Source organism: Rhamphochromis longiceps, linkage group LG1 (assembly GCF_057381845.1).
Source record: "Rhamphochromis longiceps isolate RC_006_pf linkage group LG1, R_longiceps_female_GT1.1, whole genome shotgun sequence".
NCBI lineage: Eukaryota > Metazoa > Chordata > Actinopteri > Cichliformes > Cichlidae > Rhamphochromis > Rhamphochromis longiceps.
The window spans coordinates 1,698,824-1,719,216 of record NC_140557.1 but is presented as its reverse complement, the minus strand read 5'-3'; the positions used below and the strand labels follow the sequence as shown (position 1 = coordinate 1,719,216).

Here is a 20,393-nt window from a genome sequence, read left to right as displayed (position 1 = left end):
TAACTTGAAGTAACTGAGTTACTTTTGAGAGAAGTAACTAGTAATGTAACTAAGTTACTATTTTAAAGTAACTTACCCAACACTGTCTGTGTGTGTGTGTGTGTGTGTGTGGCAGACACTCCCTCCTCCCAGTGATGGATGGAAGGTTGCTGGCTGGCTGTCTTCGGTGTCAAACTGATTTCTGATTGGCTGGCGTTGTATCAGCCTGCATGTGACAGAACTCAGCTGATAATAAATCATTCTCTTTTTTTTTGATAGCGAGTGAACAGAGCAGCAGTGTGATGTATATTTCATCTGCACCTGAAATGAATCAATGTGAGCCAATGAGAGGGTGTTTATGAAATGATGCTTCACGTCTGAGACTTTTGATTTGAAAATGTCCTGATGTGATCTCTGATTACCTGTCGTGGGAGACGCACCTTTCCCTAGTGACCAAAGGTTGCTGGGGGGTCGTCAGCTGCTCTTGTTGACATGCGGGTGGATGTGACACAGGCAGCTGTAGCTGCTAGCTTCACCTGAGCTGGACCTCAGCATCGTGTTTGTGCTGTTGGAGCCTTTTGGAGCATTTTTAACGACATCATGTGACCAATAACATGGCTGCTGTGAGGTCACTGCACGAACAGACGGTTAAAGAAGGCGGAGCTCCAGTTTTACTCAGAGAAAAGCATCAGGCCACACCTCTTAATTCTGACTTTACGAACGTCTGTGGAGGAGTGAGTTGTTCTGAAGAGCTCACTGTACAACGAAGCTGTTTCAGGACCGCAGCAGCTCAGTCATGACCATGACTTGGTGTGTAACGGTCAACGACCGCGGAGCTCCGAGCCATCATCATCAGCACAGACTGTGAGCACCAGGAGCTTCAGCAGGTCTCAGTGCTTTGCTGCATGTAGTAGGTTCTCTACCAATCAGAACGTGTCCAAGTATCATTGGATAACTGAGCTGCACACAATGCATCATAGTATGTGAATGTTAGATGAGCTGCTTAGACGACTGAATGAATGAGACTCGTAGTCTAAAGCGCTTTGAGTAGGAAAGCACTACATAAGTGTAAGTAAGTCTATGATGTCTGATGTTGTGGTGGTTACACGCTGTCTCCATAGAACTGCAAAGATGAATGAAAGAGGGCAACGATGCTGCAGCTGTTCGCCCGTGCTCCTTTTTGTTGGCTTTGTCGTGTTTGTGTGGCTGAAGTGTGCGATCACCGTCGGTGCTGCTGAGTCACGGCCTGTCACACTCTGACAGCGGGGATGAGAGCGCCGGGTGTGGGCTGCGTGCTCGCGTTGGAGTCTCTGGGCGGTTATCCTGGCAGCGATCTGCTTCTGGTGGTTGTGTTTTGGAGCGAAGCAGTCGTTGATTATTACATTAATGCGGCGTGGACTCGCACAAACTGCGGTCGCAGCATAATCGAGTCGTTATTTTTCTGCACACGTGGTGCTGATGAGCCGATAAAGCAGCTGCTGCCCGAGTGTCTGAGTCTCTCCTGGATCGTGACTGCAGATAAGGAAAGAATGGAAAGCAATGTTCAGACATTTGGGAAAATATGCACGTTTGTTTTTTTAAATCCTGCAGTCAGATCAGAAGATTCATAAGTGTCTCGTCTCTGTAACGGCACCTGTGCACATTGGTTTGGCACAAAGACTGAGGTGAAACTGTGAAGTTCCTGCGTATGATGACAGAAAGTGAGCGGCTGCGATCGCGTATTTGTAGGTTTCAGACTGTGAAACAGGCCAGACATGTGCGGTTTATTGAAATGCTTGAATTTATGCGTCCCTCACAGAGCCTCGGTTTGGGCCACGCGAGGCGTCACAGCGCGGGCATCAAACAGCCAGCTCGGAGCAGCCTGAACATCACGGTGGCAAAATGACGACCCTGTCGTTTTGTTGTTGTTTCTTTAAATCTCACATCGTGTTTCAACGGTTACTTTTCACAGAAGCAAATAAAAGCAAAGTGTTGTTGCAGATGTCATTTGCCTGTGCTGTAGAGCTTCCTGCGGTGACACTGACGCACTTCAAAGTTGCACAGCACTCCGTATCTGTGCATTCAGAGTGATGACAGAACTTCTGATCTTCAGATTGGTGGCCGTCTCGCAGGTCTAGTTTGGCCACTATATCACCATGACGACAGCAGCTAAAATCTGTCAAACACGAAACAAAACGAAGTGTGCCGAGCGCTCGGTTTGGGCTTCATGTTTAGAGATCAGTGGGATAATGTAGGTGAATTTCCATCGTCTTCAGTTCTTTAAGAACCACTGAAGATAAAATGTTCCTTTCAGTTTTTGCTCTAACAGATTTGTCTTGTGTTAAACTCTGCAGACATGCAGAATCATTTCAGTGCATTTGTCGCCATTATAACCCTTAAAAAAGCTTTATTGTTTGGATTCATCAGCATATCAGGGAGTCACAGGTGAGCATCAGCTGCAGCACGTAGGTTGGTGTTCATGTCTTTCAGTACTTCCAGAGTTGGACCACTCCTGCTCAGCTGAGACGTGATATGGTGAGCCCCGCTCCCACAGTGTCATCATTATCCCAGTTATGACAGCAAAACGATGTAATTAATAGACTATAAAATCATTGGAGCTCCTACCTGCATGGAGCTCCATTTTGCATTTGAAAGGGGAAATTCCACGTTGACGGTACCGAGCTGCAGAGAAGCCATCCATTCGTTTTCTGAGAGAGCTGAAGCAGGTTAGACGTTTGATTCCTTTCATGATGCTCTTGATAGAAAGCTTCATTATCCAGCAGACGCCTGGAGAACGTGGAGGTCAACGTTAAAGGAAAACTACTTCAACTCCAGCCGTCCCTTCAGCGCCTGATGGTTTATAACCATTGATTTAGTCTCCTCGCCACTCTGCTAATTTATGAAGCCCTCATCTGGTGCCAATAAAGCAGCCAATGAGGTGAAGGGAAATAAAGAAAGCGGGAGAGTGTGACTGCTGGCCTCGTGTCAGAATCGATGTGGACGTCACTGATGATTCACGTGTTTTTGTTGTAGTGGAAACTCGTAAAAAGTGACGGAGAGACGGCAGCTTAACCACCGATTACAGCCTCTGATTGTCTTTGGTCCAGAACGGCGATGATGATCCGAACACGGACAGGTTAATCAGCCGTGTGTGTGTGTGTGTGTGTGTGTGTGTGTGTGTGTGTGTGTGTGTGTGTGTGCGCGCGGTGCCTTTGGTCTGTATGTTGTGTAAAACAAACCTCTCCTTCGATCCTCCTCTCCACCTGTTTGTGTTTGACAGCAGGTGTCTAATATCTGTGGACAGCTCAGTGGTCCATCACAGCGCAGGCAGATGGTGTTCGCTGGCCAACACCCTCTTCCTCCATCCTTTTTTACTTCCTAGATTCCTTCTTTCCTTCCTTCCTCCATGCAGTCCGAATAAAGGCACGTCCCTCAGTAGCCTTGAACTTTGAAAGCCCTCATCAGACAGCAGCAGTTGCCAAGGAGTCAGTGCTACCCACTGTGACGTGTGTGTGTGTGTGTGTGTGTGTGTGTGTGTGTGTGTGTGTGTGTGTGTGTGTGTGTGTGTGTGTGTGTGTGTGTGTGTGTGTGTGTCCGTGTGTGTGTGTGTGCATGGATGTTTTGCAGCTCCTCTGATTGTGTTTTGATCTTCAGTTGTTTGTATTGTTTCATCATTCATGCTGTTTTTGAAGTCCTTTTCTATTTATGAAAAATAGTCGAATGTGATAAAGAGAATTATTTCAGTCAAGCACCTCTGAGGCTGAAAATGCAGCCACCACTGATGTAGGGACACCTGCAGTTCCTCAAATGCCCACTAGAGGCTCCAGCAGTGAGTCGGTCTCCATAGACTCCCATGTTAAAACTTTCCAGCAGAGTAAACATGTTTACAGCCTGATACACAAACTGATTGGTCTGTGGATCATGTCTCCCTTCACAACATCTGTACGGGGGAGGATGGTTTTAGACCTCTGGTAGGGCCGATGGGTGATCAAGGTGGGGTTGTCATAGATACCAAACCTTGTTAGCTCTGCTTAATACTAAGGAACGATATTTGAGGTTTTAGCCATCAAAGTAACAAATAGGGTCAGCTGTTTCAGACCTGCTTTGGCCTCTAAGCATGATCTTAAATCCATTATAGATATTTTACTTAGAAATGATTTGAACTGGGACAGAATTTCAGCAACCTCAACATGTTTTAAAGACTCGTGCGACTCCTTAAACTTGGTGTAATTTATAAATTGTCCTTCAAGGTCAAGTTAGTGCTCAATGTGCAGTCACATGCGGTAATAAGCTGTTGTAGTTTTACATGAAACTTGAATGTTTTAAAGAGCAGGTGTGATGCTGCAGTGATTCCAGATGTTGAAGTGACCTTGGATCATTCATCCATTTCTAATAAACTCGGTCTTCAGCTGATTGAAGAACATTTAGAATCTAAATAAATGAAAGAACTTTAATGGTTAGAAAATCAAAATCAGGGTTTTGTCCTAAGAAAACTGAAATAAGCCACCAACAGGAAACAGCATTGTGCTGCCTTATTCACCTTATGTGTGTTTAATCCAAAGGTTCCAAAACAATCGTGTAAACTGAAGTTTATCTGTGCAGAAGGACGCTAACTAACTAAAGGAGTCCTGCAGGGTTTCAGGACGCATTTTATTTGCTTTAATAAAAAACAAAGTCTTGTTAGGAAGCTTTGGGAATAACTCCTCCCTCCTGAGTCTTGACTCAGTGCATCATGTATCTCATGTTTCAGAACAAGTGCAAAGTCTGCGGCTCATCTTTGCAGACTTGATTTGGTGAGCTTTTCCTCCACTGACAGTCTGGGAAAACAACAGTTTCCTGCTGTGTTCACTGAGTTTGTGTGGCTGCTACGTTGCCCAGGTCTCAGGTCTCAATTCTAGGATTTTAATTGGATGTTACTGGGGACTAATTAGCAGGTGTGTGTGTGTCTGCTTGCTGCTCCCATGCAGTCTGTGCACGCACACTGATAAATAAAGTTGGCTGACAGCTCGGCACTCCATCGTCCTTCCTGCTCAACTACCAGCATCAGCTGAAATGCTAAAGCTCAGGCTTTAAACTAGCTGTCGGCGTGTATATGAGTGTTTTCCATGTCCGTAAGCATGAGGACAATAAAGATGCACTTCGACCTGTTAGTCATTGAAAGTGTCCAGCGTGAAGGTTACGCCATCACAGCAGTGAACAAGACACAAAACCAATTTGCTGTTTAATTTTTACAGCGAATGAACGTGATGGAGGCGGATCACAGCCTGATGACCGAGGCCGCTGCTGCCAGAGAAACGGCACAAATGGAGCCGATGCCCGGGCGGTGCCGCTGCCGTGGGCCGGGCTGCAGCAAGTGAAGCTGAGTCTGCCCTCAGCTCCAGCTGTGCAGGTGCTCCGGCGGAGCCGTCGTCTCAGGCCTCGGCTCTCCGTTTGTTTGTAGCGACCAGCCAGCCTGCGTGTGTCATTTATAGAGACTGGTCGTTTAGCCTGGGAAGCCAAACTAACACTAACCAGGTTTTCTGTGCTGTGCAGTGCAGTTAGTGCACATGTGTCGAACTCCAGGCCTCGAGGGCCGGTGTCCTGCAGCTTTTAGATGTGTCCTTGATCCTACACAGCTGATTTAAATGGCTAAATGACCTCAACATGTCTTGAAGTTCTCCAGAGGCCTGGTAATTAGCTAATCATTTTATTCAGGTGTGTTGACCCAGGGTGAGATCTAAAACCTGCAGGACACCGGCCCTCGAGGCCTGGAGTCCGACACCCCTGAGTTAGTGTGAAACTGGCTTTGGATGTGTAATGCTCTCTGTGTGCACTGCAGGATGCTGTAAAATGACTGCTTAACTTCCAGGACTTCAGGGATGGAACCAGGCGAAACAGGTTACTCCGGGTCTGGAGCTGTTGTGCTGGGCTCACACTGTGCGATTTTTGGCCCATTTTGAGCCGATTTTTGAGTCGTGCGACCGTTTTGGCGATCGGCCCGATTTTGGCCTTCATCGTGCGTCGTGCATCGTGTAGTATACGTGGGGTAACGAGACGCGATTGACACCTCACGACCAGCTCCCGATCATCAATCGCTTGGTAGCGAGGCTGTCTCCGCAGCTTCTCACGCGCAAACACAAGTGTCAGTGAAAAGACGGAGCAGCACGGCGGCGTGTGATCTGGACACAAGCGATGGAGGCACAACTTGTAGAACTATGGCTCATCCGAGCCTTTTTGATATGGCCTCACAAAATTATCACGACCACAACAACCATGAAAATAGTTCATATGAAATCAGCTGCCTGATCATGTTCTTCATTAGCGATGTAGCAAAGTTGATGGTGTGTGTGTGTCTGTGTGAGTGAAAGACAGAGACGGAGAGCGAGCGACAGAGTTTCTGTTATAAGCTTCATATTGTTGTTAATAATAAATTAATTAAAGCAACAAAACAACCTGAAGAGCCGGAAATCCCCTCTGTAGTTAGCAGCTCTGTGAGGTTACTCTGAACAGCATAGATCAGCTGACTCACCTGCAGGAAGTTCTTCACTGAAATGGTTCAAATTATACTTGGAGGACCAAAGTTTCTGAGTGAGGCTCCCACACAGACACAATGCTTAATACCAACATTATATCAGGTCCTTTCAGAGTGTTGATGCAGCAGGTTGACCGTGCTGTGTGCGGCGTTATGTTAGTAATTAGAAATGTTCAGCAGATTTAAGAATCTTTCCTCCAGCTTGTGTGCGCTCAAACTTTATTTATCATCACTGGTGTAAATTATTTATCATGTGTTGTTCGGGACAGTTTGGCCACTTGTTTTCAGCATTTCAGAATTAGTTTTCATTTCAGGGCTCACTGCGAATATCTGCCAATAAAAGTGCCGGACAGGCTGAAGCTCTATTATGCGTGACTGTATGAACACAGGCTGGCAGCAGTTGAGTGGAAGCAGAGTGGAGGATTGATAATTCACTTAAAAACATGAAACCAAATCGTCGCTGTCAGACGCAGAGCTCTGCACATCGTCTGCTTCCAGCAGCTCCTGATGACATTTGTCTTCAAAAGTGAGAGCGGGAATGATTCACAGGTGAGAAAATGTCAGCTTGTTTACATCCAGCGGCGACGCTGTCGTGGAAAAGTCACCTCATGAATGAAACATTTCGTTTATCTCAGGTTCAGCGGCACGAAATCGAGCCGCTGGTCGGGGCTGTTCTCGGCACAGGGAGCAGCGGGAGAAACACCAACGTGGAGTGAAATGAACTCGAGACACTTTGTCACCTACAAAAACAGTTTGCACATCAAATATCAGGGACGCTACAGATTAAACCTCGGTGCTCCAAACCCCTGATCCCGGGGGAGGGCGTGCCCATCGCGACTTAGGTGAGAGTCACGTCGAAGGAATCGACCGTGACCCAGATAAGCAGGTTAACTGGGACGTGAACACGTGCACAGGTGCGCTTAAAAAGGCAGGCAGGAAGAAGCAATTAAGAAAAACCCTGACATTTAAAAAAAGGCGAGGATGTCTCAGATTAACCTAGATAGCAAAATGTGCGCAGCCCAGATCTGAGCCGACCCACAAATGCTTGTGCATCACAGGTTACTCCTGTCTGTGCTGCTGGTGGCCAGGTGCGTGTCAGAGGTTAGCATGACTCTTCCAGCCTGCAGCAAAGTGTTTCTACGGTGAAGGGGACACTAACAGAAAAGGCCTGGATGAGATCCCTGCAGCAGCTGCTCTGCATCGACACGTCTCTGCTTGTTGCAGAGCCGGCGACGTCACAACGAGCGACCGAACGAACATAATTGGCACTTTGCTGTCACCGTGACTGCGCTCTGTGCTGCACACTGATATTATACCGGCCTGGGAGGTTTAACGTCCTAACGTGTCATCAGTCCTGCTGACCAAATCACATCTCTTCAGGCGAATGCAGTTATTATTTCTTCCTCAGTGCTGCCTGTGTGTTTTCTCGGGCCAACAATGAATTCAGACATTTCAGCTTCTGCCGGGAGAGCTGCGAGCTGTTTGTCGCGTTTTCTCTGAAGTGAAGAAGTGTGACGCGTCGCCTCGTGAAAGATGGCTCAAAGCGCTCGTGGCGGAGTGTTGGTCATGTGTGCGCGTCACCATCTGATATGAGACTGGAGACGGAGCGTCTCTCTGTCTGTGGCCCCTCTCCGTGTGTGTGTTTATCCCATCGTTATCTGTGACAGATAGTTATAAGCAGACAGACTGACGCTTTCCCAAGTGTTAGCCTTGGGGCGTCCTGGGGAGAGGGGTGAGGGTGAGGCAGAGAGAGGAAAGAGGAGTATCTGAATTTCTCTCTTTAATATCCGACCTCCCCACTCCGAGTTCGTCTTTTTTTCCATGTCATGCTCTTTTTCGCTCTCATCATCTCGTCTTGTTACGTCTTCAGTGAGCTCGTGTACCAGCCCTCCTCATTTTACTTTTTTAATATCAGACATACAAAAACACCCATGCTGAAGCACTGAAACCTGGACTTCCTCTGACGTCCAGCAGAGGCAGCAGTGAGTCGGTCCCCATAGACTCCCATGTTAAAACTTTGCAGCAGAAATAACCATGTTGATGTTTGCAGCCTGATACACTGTTTGGTCTCTGTGGATCATTCCCTCCTTCATACCAGCTGTACAGGGGAGGATGTTTCTATAACTCACATGTTTAAATTGTATTAAGGATTAAAGTTTGCATTATTAGGGGCGTGGCCTCTGTGACTGACAGGCGGATGGTGACACAGGTGGCTGTAGCTGCTAGCTTCACCTGAACTGGACCTGTTACTGTACTAACAGACCGTCCAAGAAGGCGGAGCTCCAGGTTTGGTGCACAGTGAACTTCAATGATTTCATTGAATGTTATTGAGCTACAATTAGCATCCACCTGTGCCTGAGTGATGTTCGTGTACAGTCTTTGGAGGCAGACTGGTAATCAGTCTGAGTAGCATTAGCTGATAGCTTAACAGTCCTTCTTCCTCCAGTTATGGCCAACCAATCACGGCTGTTTCTAGCTTTATGAAGTCTTTGCCTGTTTGTCCTTCGTTAAACAGTATTTCAGAATAATATTAATTTAAATTTCTAAAAAAAAATCCTATTTTAGCTTGAGACAGAGTCCTGCAGACAGAAATATTTCTCTATGCATTGGTCAGTATTGCGATTTTGGGGTATTTTGCTTTGATAACCTAACAGCCTAACGATTTAAACAAAGATATAAAAGCCGTAAAGTTCTCATTTCAGCCTCAGATTCATGTTTTCGAAGCATTTTACTGTTGATTACAGATCTAAATGGTACGTGGCCACACTCGAAAAATAATTTTTCACCCTGAATAAACACGAGGCAACGATTATGATCAAAGGATTATTTACTGTAATGTTTAATCTTCAGGGAGACTGACCGCTGTAAACCGAATGTATGAAAATCAAGTAAACTTCATTTGATCAGATCCATTCAAATTCCTATTTTACAAAATTACATGTAATTAAAATAGGTCAGGATTTGGGGCATCAAGGCTAAAATCAGTGACTATGAAGAGCATTGAGTTGTATGTCGGTTTTTGATATGTTGCGTTTTGTGAGTATATCAGGATTTATCCTAACGCTGGGCTGCAGTTTGGAACCTGTTAGAAAAACTCGGTTCCTCATACGTTAAAACTGACAGTAAATCATACACAGACATAAATGCCACAGGCAAAATTAGCTTTATTGCTGGGACTACTAATTTTAAATCCAAGAATCAGGGGCAGGCTCACAAGCTCTGCTCTCATGTCTGTGTGCGTTTCAGTGCTCGTCATGGCAGCAGGACGGATGAATAAATGAACAACTCTTTGCATAAAACATAAGAGCAAATAGGAATTAAAGCGCTTGTCATTTCGCTCACAGTGGGATGAAGTGAAACAGGAAGCAGATAAACAGACTGTAAATGTTAGAAGGCGTTCACTGAGGCTGCCGGTGATGCAGCCTGAGGGAGACCGGAGAGCATCTTCCTCCTAACCAGAGCTGCTCAGTAAGGCTCAGCTTCGCTCTCAGGTCCTCGGCTCAGTGAGAGATCCTGCACACACTGAAATGCAGCGTCAATCTGTTCGTTCCTCGCTAAAATACTGCAGACGAGGCAATTGTGAGCTCGGGAAATGAACTGTGTCGTGTCCTTCTGTCACATTAGAGGCCACTTACAGTTCTAACTGTACAAACACAGAAGCATAGAAATGTCCATGCTTTATAATTCCACTCAGTTTTATTTACACAGCGCCACATCACAGCAACAGTCGCCTCAAGGCGCTTTGTATTGTAAGATAAAGACGCTACAATAATACAAAGAAAGCCCCGACGAGCAAGCACTTTGGCAACAGTTCTCATGAAGAGCTGTGCGCTGGTTTGGACAGACACAGCTGCGTAATGAATGTAATGTGATGCTATCGAGTGTTGCGTAATGTTACGGTGTTACGGACTCATAACACTCATTAAGAACACAGACTCCCTTTCCAGCAGGCCTGCATCCACGTGCACTCAGACAAACTTGATTTCTGCCACGGCTGCAGATTTAACTCGGGGTCAGGTCGGACCAGTAGAGACAAATATCTTCACAGCTCCGTGGCGCTGTCACCGTTTCTCAGCTGTCTGCACAAACAGCAGCTCCTTCATCTTTCTTCTTCTATCTTTCATCTCATTTCCACTCCACAGGGTGGGCTTTGCCGTTATCCAGACAAGGATCGATAAACGCAGCGAGAACAGTCCAGATGATATCGAGGCCTCGTGCGTGTCAGAACTCATGCAGGCTCTTAGATTAATCACCTGACGTCCTGTAGATATGCAGATTGTGTTCAGAAGAAAAGAAAAGATCAGAATAGAAAGGAAAACCAAGGAGGTGGAAGGTGTGCGTGCATGTGTGTGCGTGTGTGTGTGAAAGAAGAGGAGGCGAGGAGACAGGCGTGCAGGAAAGGAGGCTGATTGCCCGACTGATTTCATGAGTCACTTCTCTGCAGGCGAGAGGCTGGAGAGACAGGTGGCTGTGCGAGTGTGTCGCCCCGGCTCACTGTGAGTAATTTTATTAGGTGTGTGTGTGTGTGTGTGTGTGTGTGTGTGTGTGTGTGTGTGTGTGTGTGTGTGTGTGTGTGTGTGTGTGTGCGCAGCCCGACATGCTGGCCAAATGTGATCTTTGATGTACACTAGTGCCAGCCCGAGAAGGAAAATACTCAGGAGATTATAAAGGTCAGCGCACACACACACACACACACACACACACACACACACACACACACATGAATGTCAGCCTGTTGGCGATTTAGTTGCTGCCAGATTTTTTGAAAGGAACAAAATATTGAAGCTTCTTTGTGTCGTGTTTGCTGTGAGATCGAGTGCAGAAAAACAGACAGTTGAAGAGACGGCGCGTTATTACTCGCTGTAAACAAGAGAGAGGGCGGCTAAGGCCAGGCCGCAGCGTAAACAATCCATAAGTGATCAATTTCAAAAGCTCCGAGAGAGACTGCAGGACAAGAAACAGGAGAGACGCCCTGAGGATGATAAGACACAGGTGAACATCAGTGAGAGAGGGAAGGACACAGAGGGAGGGGATAAGAGGGCGCAGGTCAGGACAATTATGTCGCGCTTTAACGTAGTACGCTACGGGCCAGATTTACTGACGTGCTACGCCAGCGCAAAGCGTAAGAGGCGGGAACTGAGGTGTACACCAGCTGTAGTTAACGTTTTGACTGGTGTGTCATTAGTTCATGTAGCTGTGATTTACAGCGTGAGCACAGTTATCAGAGCAGCATGTGTCTGTGGCTACACCAGGATTTAAACCTTCAAAACAAAACAGGAAGTGGGAAACTGAAAGGATAACAGGAAGGTCCAGAGAGAAGCCACACAAACCAGGAGAAATCTCAGAGTCAGCGATGGAGCAGATGAAGGACTGACACAAAGACCACGAAAGCGTCTGCCAGTGGAAGCTGTCCTCTCAGAGTGAGCAGAAATCTCAGTACTGATGTGCAGCGACAGCCTCTGATGTTGTTCTCTGTGTGAAGATCCTCCGACATACTCTAAGAAGTCTGAACACGAGTCGTGACAGATGCTGCTGCGTCTGCATCAGTGCATCACACTCTGCTCGACAACAATACTCAGATCTTTAACGCTTCCCTCCCTGAGCACGCCGGTGTGTTGATGTGAGAGCTGCAGGCTTCTGCAGGATACCACACACATGCACACACACATGCACACACACGTGCACGCAGGAAGGGCCACCGTGCAATCAATAAGGCTACATCAGGGAATCGATGTCAGGCGCTCGTAATCTCCGGCGTGCTTCGACAGGCTCTTTGTGCGTCTGTGTGTTTTTAAAAGCGATCACAGCTCAGATGTGTTGATGCTGACGGTGCAGGCGAAGCACATTTGGACGCTGTTAGTTCTTCTGATTACAGGAAGTCCTCCAGCAATATTAAGATGTAAATATTCAATAGAAATGAACTTCTAGTTATGCAGTGAATATAAACAAAGGTTAAAAATGTATAAAACGAGGTTAAAATCAGTTTTTAATATTCTTCACATTCAAAATTTCATTTTTGGTTTTCAGTTTTTGGGCCCAGATGTTGTTTTGTAGTCTGAGCTCAGGCGTCTGACTTCCTGTTCATCCTGTTGGACCTCCAGTAAATTTCATATTCAGGAAAGATTTTATGTTCTGCGCAGCACAAACAAACATAAAAATCATAGACGGTGTTTCATATAAGTTAGTCTTATTGTCTCATAAATACATTTCATAGAAAAGAAAAAAACATTTAAAAACACTCAAAGAAGCAAAGGTTGGACATTTATTTCTATACGGTTCCTTTACTCATACATATATTTGGCCTCTGACCTTCATCTGCTTATTTTCCTGTTTAAATGTCGTTCATCTAAAGTGAGGTTTTTGTGGAAGTGACTTGTTTCAGTCTGCAGGAAGCACAGCCAGTCGCCGATCTCAGCATTAAACTTGCACAAAGTGAAGACATTTGTAAACATTTAATTTTTCTTTTGTGTTTTTGCTGTTAAGAAGTAGAAAAATCAATAGTTGATGTTAATGATCCACGAGTTTCCTGGGATGTGGAATTAATCCTGGGTGGATTATCCCGGTGAAATAAAGACTTGTTTATATTACTGACAGACTTCCTTATCATTTTCATGTCGAGGTGATTAAACACAATAAAGGGTGGGGCTTACATTAGCATTACAGCTCTCCGATGTCCACAGAGACTCTGATTGGTTTCAGTGGGCTGAAGAGGAGGATGCTGAGCTGCGAGCTTCAGATGGGAAGGCCGGATGGAGCGCACGCGTCTCTGTGCGGGAAGAGGCCGGAGGCCGCGCACCGGGAACTTTCCACCGCCTGCAGATTTCATCAAATTACGATGAAAATCAGGAACAACTGCAGTCTCCAATAAAATATTGACTGTCGCAGGCTCAGGCTCGGAGAACATCTGAGCCTGTTTAACAGACTCAAGGAGCCGAAACTGAAGCTGAATTATTTTAAATCTGTGAGAAAATGATAAATTTCTTTTGTTGTTGACGTGCCACTGTTAGCATCCAACCCACCCAGCTCTGCATCATTACAGTTTGTGTAGATGGGACAGTTTTATTCTTTCCTTTAAAACAATGAAGTGAACAAACCCGTCAAGACTGTCTCAGATCGTTCTGGTAGCAGCTCCATTTGTAGTTGTTAGCAAAAATACTTTAATGTACGTTGCATGTGCAGGGCGGCACAGTGGTGTGGTGGTTGGCACAGTCTACCTGACACGATCGTTGGGATAACCCGAGACTCTGAATCAGCCTCAGGGTCTCCAAGCAAGGAGAGCGGAAAGATTGGTGATGATGAGCAAGCGCCCGGCAACAGTACGGAGGAAAAACTCTTTTAACAGGAAGAAACTGAAGCAGGCTCAGGGAGGGGCGGGGCCGTCTGAGGGGAAAGAGGAGAGCGAGAGCGAGCTCAGAGCTGTGGTCCCTCAGCCAGCATCCACTTTCATGCTGATCGTCTTATTTGATAAGACGATCAACTTATTTAACACGCTCACAGGGTTCTTATTATGTGCTTTTTACCATCTGTCCTGATGCACCTGTAGCCTGTGTGTGTGTGTGTGTGTGTGTGTGTGTGTGTGTGTGTGTGTGTGTGTGTGTGTGTGTGTGTGTGTGTGTGTGTGTGTGTGTGTGTGTGTGTGTGTGTGTGTTTCATGCACAAATATTCTGTTTGTTTAGTGTTTAATTGTCTTTTGTGCCTGAGCCACTTTATAAAACCAACACTGCTGTAATGATAAGCCTCTCCTCCTCTGTGTGTGTGTGTGTGTGTGTGTGTGTGTGTGTGTGTGTGTGTGTGTGTGTGTGTGTGTGTGTGTGTGTGTGCATTAATGAGCCCCTTGTTAAACTTTAATGTCTCTGTTCCACTGTTGTCAGGGAGATTTACCACTGAGCCCTCTGGGAAATGTCTGCCCCACTGCTCCCAGCCTGATGGCAAACACACACACACACACACACACACACACACACACAGAGTCAGGCATGCGTGCACATCAGTTTGCTCATGTGCATGAATGAGTGCATACATTTGTGCTGCAGTGTATTATATTGTGTCTCAGCTTCAGCACTGAGTGAGCTGAGTGTGTCTGCTCTGTGGAGATGTGTCCGTGTGTGATTCTGCTGTGCTTCCCACTCGGTTTACCGCCTCAGCAGATGAAACACCCCATCGCCTCCCCGTCACCTCCCCGCCCCTGCGCCCGAACCATCCGCAGACCGAGCCGAGGTTTGGATGTGAAACCGGCTCTCCTGCATTCGTGTGAGGTCACAGGTTAATTTGAAAAACACACGGCCGTCACATCTGAAACTGGAGCACACCGTGAAGTCAGCTTGTCTTTGTCCTGAGTGTCGCTGACACTACTGACTGACACATCCTGTGTGTGAAAAATAATACAAACACTCAGTGAGGAGCACAGTGCTCCACAGAGCAGCACTCACAGAGGGGACAGGAACATTCATATGATTGTTTTATAGCAGAGACAGCTGAGGAAACGAGATACAGGGAGAGACAATAAAGATGATCAGAGGGAGGAAGTAGAACTGCAGGCAGACAGGCAGACCACAGCTGTCCAGGTAAGACAGGACGAAGGACCCCAGCCGAGAGAAGAGGAAGCTGGATGCTGCAAATACACAAATCTAAACACTAACACAGAAACCACCAAAGACTTCATTTAAAATAAATGCATGTCGCTGTCACTGTGGTGCTTTTTGAGGTTGTGATTTTCTTTTTAGTTCTTCCTGTTTGAAATGTTTTATTTCTATTAGTTAGCATGAGCTATTCTTTGCTCTGATTGGATGTTTAGTTATATTTGTTTCCATGTTGTCTCAGCTCGCCGTCTCCCCGTCATGTTCACCCATGTACGCCCATCGTGTCTCGTTCCCTCTTCCCTTGTCCCCTGTGTTGTATCCTCCCTTCCTCTCTCATGCTTCCTCCCTCCTTCTGTCTTTCGTACCAAGCTTGTGTGTCCCGGTTTATATCTCTCCGTGTTTCCTGTTTTATTTTGAAAGTCTTGTGTTTTCATGTTCAGTGTGTTTCCTTTTGCTTCCCCTGTGGTGTTCATCTGTGTCAGCTGTGTTTCCACTTGGCTGTGTATTGAAGTCCTCTGTCTGCCTCCGTTCAGCGTCAGGTGGTCATGTTTCCTGGACTTCATCTCATGTTTTCAAGTTTCGTTTTTTCCAGGTTCATGCTCACGTTCACGTTTTTTCATGTCTAGCTTTAGCTTCACCAGTTTAGGTCATAGTTAAGTTCTCACCATTGTTTCTCCTCCCTACATTTTTCTGACAGCCATGATAAAGGATCGCTTTTTGTTAAACTTCAGTTTGGGTCCACAAACACAGCGGCCAATGAAGTGATTAAACAGCAGCCATCCAAGAGAGCATCAGAGCTCTGCGTGCACGTTTCAGACAGCAGACAGGTCGATATGTTTGAAATGTAAATATATGAGTAGGAATAGACTGGGGTGATCGTTTTATTCTAAATTATAATATATAAAGGTTTATGTGGCTGATTGTCTTTATTGGGGCGTGTGGAGACACCCCTGTGGATCGTGGGCGTGGCTTATCTGGTATAATTAGCAGTCAGAGAGCCCTTTGGTTTGCTGTGCTTCACAGCTGCCGTGTAAGCTGGCGAGCTGAAGCTTCGATAAATAAAAATATGAACTCGTCTCTGCCTGCGTGAGTCTTGCTGCTCGATGGTCATTCCTTACATACACGTTCAGTATGAGACGGAGAAAGACATGATATGTGACATAACGAGCTCCACAAAGCCTCGTTTTATCTCAGATACATATCCAGATATGTATGTCAGTATGAATTGGCCGGCAGAAATCAAACACCACATGTTTTTGAATCAGTGAGCAAATCAGAGTCGTGGGCGGCTGCAGAGAGAGTACAACTGCACATTTACATAGAAGCAGTGACTGTTAACACTGAATCAGCTTCACGGGGACAAATGAGGACGGCAGAGCTGTGTTTACACTGTCACCTCATAATGACTGCTGAACAGAGAGCACGAGGAGGTCGGGCCGTTTGAAATGCAAATGTAGCGCGATGGAAGCCGGCTGACGAACGGAGCTCTGATTAGAGAACGCTCAACGCTCCAACCTTTTTATTTCCTGGTTTCAGCGCCGTCTAATAGAAGCTGCCTCCTCTGATTTCCTTTATGTCACTGTGCAACACACACACACACACACACACACACAGAAACGCAAACAATCAAACAGGGAAACTGAAATCCAAGCAGACACACGGGAAACTGTACATTCAGCACAATCCCACTGCATGCTTCCCCTCAGAGTTCAGTGTGTGCCAGCGGCATGAATAATGCACGTTAATGTTGTGCACCTCGCTCTTCAATGAATAATGAACATATATCCATTTCTTCTCCCTCTTTCTTTCCATCTTACTGTCGGTCCATTTCTCAGAGATGCCAGCTGGAGAGATGAGCTGTCTGAGGATGAAGGAATGAGAAGGAAGGAAGACGAAAAGGAGAGGAACCTCAGCCAGAGGAGACGAGAAGGAGAGAGGAGGATGTTGGGAGTTTTGTGAAAGAGGACAGGCGAAGAAAAGGTTCAGTTTTTTTACTTTCAAGTGGAAAAGTCCAAGAAAAGACAGACAGACTGTCAGTGACAGAAGCTGAACGAGTGAAGGAGGAAACATCTGGATGGTCTCCAGTGTTGCGGCCTTCAAAGATGGCCTCCAACTTCAATGACATCGTCAAGCAGGGCTACGTACGCATGCGCAGCCGCAAGCTGGGGGTGAGTGGGCGTTTCAGCTCTTCCATTTAAACATGATCTTCAGCGGGCCGGGTGAAACAGTGTCAGTGTAAAGATGTTTAGCTGCACATTTAATCCCTGAGCTGTCCGAATGTAGGAAAAAGAAGTGAAACTTCAGCAGCACGGCTCAGTTTTTCTACGTGATAAAGAAATGAAAGAAACCTGTCAGCACGAATACAGAAAACTACAGAAAAAGTTCTGTTGGCTCATTTTCCCTGAAAAATGTCCGCAGTAATCATTGCTGTGTTTTTGTATTTTCTAAGATAATTACATGGGTGTAGTATGAACAGCGATGGGGTGGAGGTCTTTAGGAGCAGGAAGACATATAAAACCAAAAATAGTGCTTTGATGTGGACGCGATGGATGTGGCTGTGAAACTGAGACATGCTGATAAACACCTGTTTTCTCACTTCCTGTTCTGGCCGTCTGTGGAGAAGTGAAGGGATTTTGTTTTTTGATGCTCACAGCTGTGAAAAACCAAATGGTCCCAAAAGAAGCTGCAGACAGCAGCAGAAGCAGAGTGCCGTCACACAGGAGTAGTTTTTGGATTTACGCTGATGTCTTAATGATGTCAGGCCACTTATGAACCTCAGCGGCCTGGTGTGAGCAGGCCTGCCGGGCTCAGCCGGAGCTTACAGGCCGTAGATGAAGTTGTGTATGGGTGTAAATACAGACATTGCCTGAGGCTGTCCCGCTGCACTGACCATCACCTTGAATATTACTGTCCTGGAAAAGCAGCTCAGTCCAGCCTCACTTTGCTCCCACTGGGTTTGGAGACAGAGTGCGTCTCCTCACAGCCGCGGGATCCAGTTTCACGTCTCCACGTCAGCTGCACGGACAATGCTAATTCGAGTGAGTTGCATTCAGACGGCGTAGGCGGCACAGTTCAACTCTGCACGACTTATATTATGGAACGAACGTAAATCAATTAAAGTCAGGTTCTGTTCGCCAGCTCGCTTCAAATAATGGTCGCGCTGCTATCGCCGCTCCCAGAGCTGAGTGAACAGCTCTCAGAGGGGACGCAGGAAATTCCCACTCCTGTGTGAACTCTGATATTACCCGAATAAAGTTTCACGTCCTTAAGTTTTAGCTCAGGTAATGGATTGCATATAAAGAAAAATGTGGCCTGTGGGAAATAATGCTGTTGAGTTTTATTGCCTGACCTACACTGACCGCTCTGTTTGTTCCAGAGTTTTTCTAAAGCCTTGCTCATAAATGTGAGACACAGAGAGGAACTGTGGGTGGTTTCTGCTCCTGCTGGCTCGTTCAAACTTTTTCAGTGCACAGAACAAACGCTGGGAAAGGATCACTTTGTTTCTAGGTCCGATTGAATATCAGAAAACCAGCAGCACTGCTGGACGTCATCTTAAAATAAATTCAAAGTCAACTTTAGCACTCCCAGCATTTTATCCCGGTCTGGAATATCCGGCAACGACTAACTGGAATAACAAGTTTGGAAGATGTTTGGATTGGCTGATTTGATGCATGTAAGCAAGAGTCTTTATTTTTCTGGATCCCTGATTTCACACGATGATGTCAGAGGTTTGTGTGGTGGTGGAGTGCGGATCTAGACCCGAAATGCAGCCTGAACACTGGGAGGCACAACGTGAACACAAAATGTACTTTGAATGAGTGAGTGGAGACAGTCCCAGGAAAACAGCCCAAACGGTAAAACACGAAAGCAGAAAAACAAACTAACGAGAAACATCACAGTATTTTATACCAAACGCACCAACAAAGAAGACGAGAAACTGAAGACACAGAGATACACAAGGAACAGCACAGGTGCAGACAGCTGGAGAAACTAAACTGAAAGGGTTAACAAAATAAAACATACATAAATTCCCTAGAGATTAATAAAGTATTCTGATTCTGATATATCACTTACACCTAACAGGGAGACAAGACTATGACTAAAAACCCTAAAGACTAAACTGAGTATAATCAAGGTCAGAACTCCAAACAAAGGAGAGGGGAACTCCGCTAAGGATGGTCCTGCTGGAGGTTTTTTGCTGTTAGAAGGGAGTTTTTCCTTCCTGCTGTGGCCAGGTTCTTCCTACTCTGATTGTTGGGGTTTACCTGTATTACTGTACGGTCTCTTTCTACTGTTAGCCGCTGTTAGCCACTGTTAGTCATTGTTAGCCGCTGTAAGTCATTGTTAGCCGCTGTTAGTCGCTGTTAGCCAGTGTTAGTCATTGTTAGCCGCTGTAAGTCATTGTTAGCCACTGTTAGTCGCTGTTAGCCAATGTTAGCCAGTGTTAGTCAGAGTCTTGAAATAAGGTCAGTAATGGTCTTGTTTCACGTGTGAGGCTGGGCTGAAAAATCTCACACAGCTAAAACTTGCTGCAGCAGATTCAAATCCTCCACATCAAGAGCCAAATGTGATTGAAAATAAAAGCTGAGAAATATTTTATATGTTATTATTTATGTTATGTATGAAATATTTGAGTTATTTTTATTTGTTAAATACTACAGTAACTGTTTTACTGCAAAAACCCTGTATATTTTAATGATACGTAGCCTATTTAATCCACTTTAAAAGCTCTACACTTTGAACAAATGGGAATCTGTAGTTTTGAGGATGCGGTGAATTCCCATCACTTAAACATAGAAAACAAAAACCTAAGGCACTTTCCCAAATTCAGCAACAGTTCTACTCGTCGCCAGCAGCTCCACGTTTTCTCCCCGTGCGCCTGGATCGTTCCTGCCTTCAGCGCCACAGGACTCAGCGAGCGACATCTGTCTCCTCACCTGTTCCTCTCCTCCTCTTCATCAGGTCGCCTCATCACAAACTCATCATCATATCCTGTGCTATGATTTACTTTTGTTTGTGTTTGACGAGGTTTGAGCGCTCGCCACACGTGTCACAAACCTCGCCTCTGCTGACACAGCTCCAAACACGACTCTGCTTACGATGATCAACAGAGCGAGCGAGCACGCACGAGCCTTGATGCATTGATACAGACGTATTTCACAGGTGGAAGAAGTAGTTCCTACTAATCCTTTAGACAGTCCCAATAAAATAGTTCCACTCAGTTCCTGTTAATGATTAACTGCAAGTTTAACCCAGATGACTAAAACCAATATTTCCGTATCAATCCGCACACCACTGAAGTTCAGACTGTGGAGTAAACTCAGCATGCACAGACACATTTTACC

The 20,393-nt window shown here is 45.9% G+C and overlaps 1 protein-coding gene across 1 annotated transcript in view; it reads left to right on the top strand.

Annotated features, from left to right (window-relative positions):
• Positions 1–20,393, top strand: part of dok4 (docking protein 4) — a 53,142-nt gene that overhangs the window by 11,415 nt on the left and 21,334 nt on the right. Inside the window, exon 2 of the mRNA XM_085427970.1 lies at positions 16,884–17,216. Coding sequence (XP_085284096.1) covers positions 17,151–17,216 — 66 coding nt within the window. The 5' untranslated portion in view covers positions 16,884–17,150. The remainder of the gene's footprint in view (positions 1–16,883; positions 17,217–20,393) is intronic.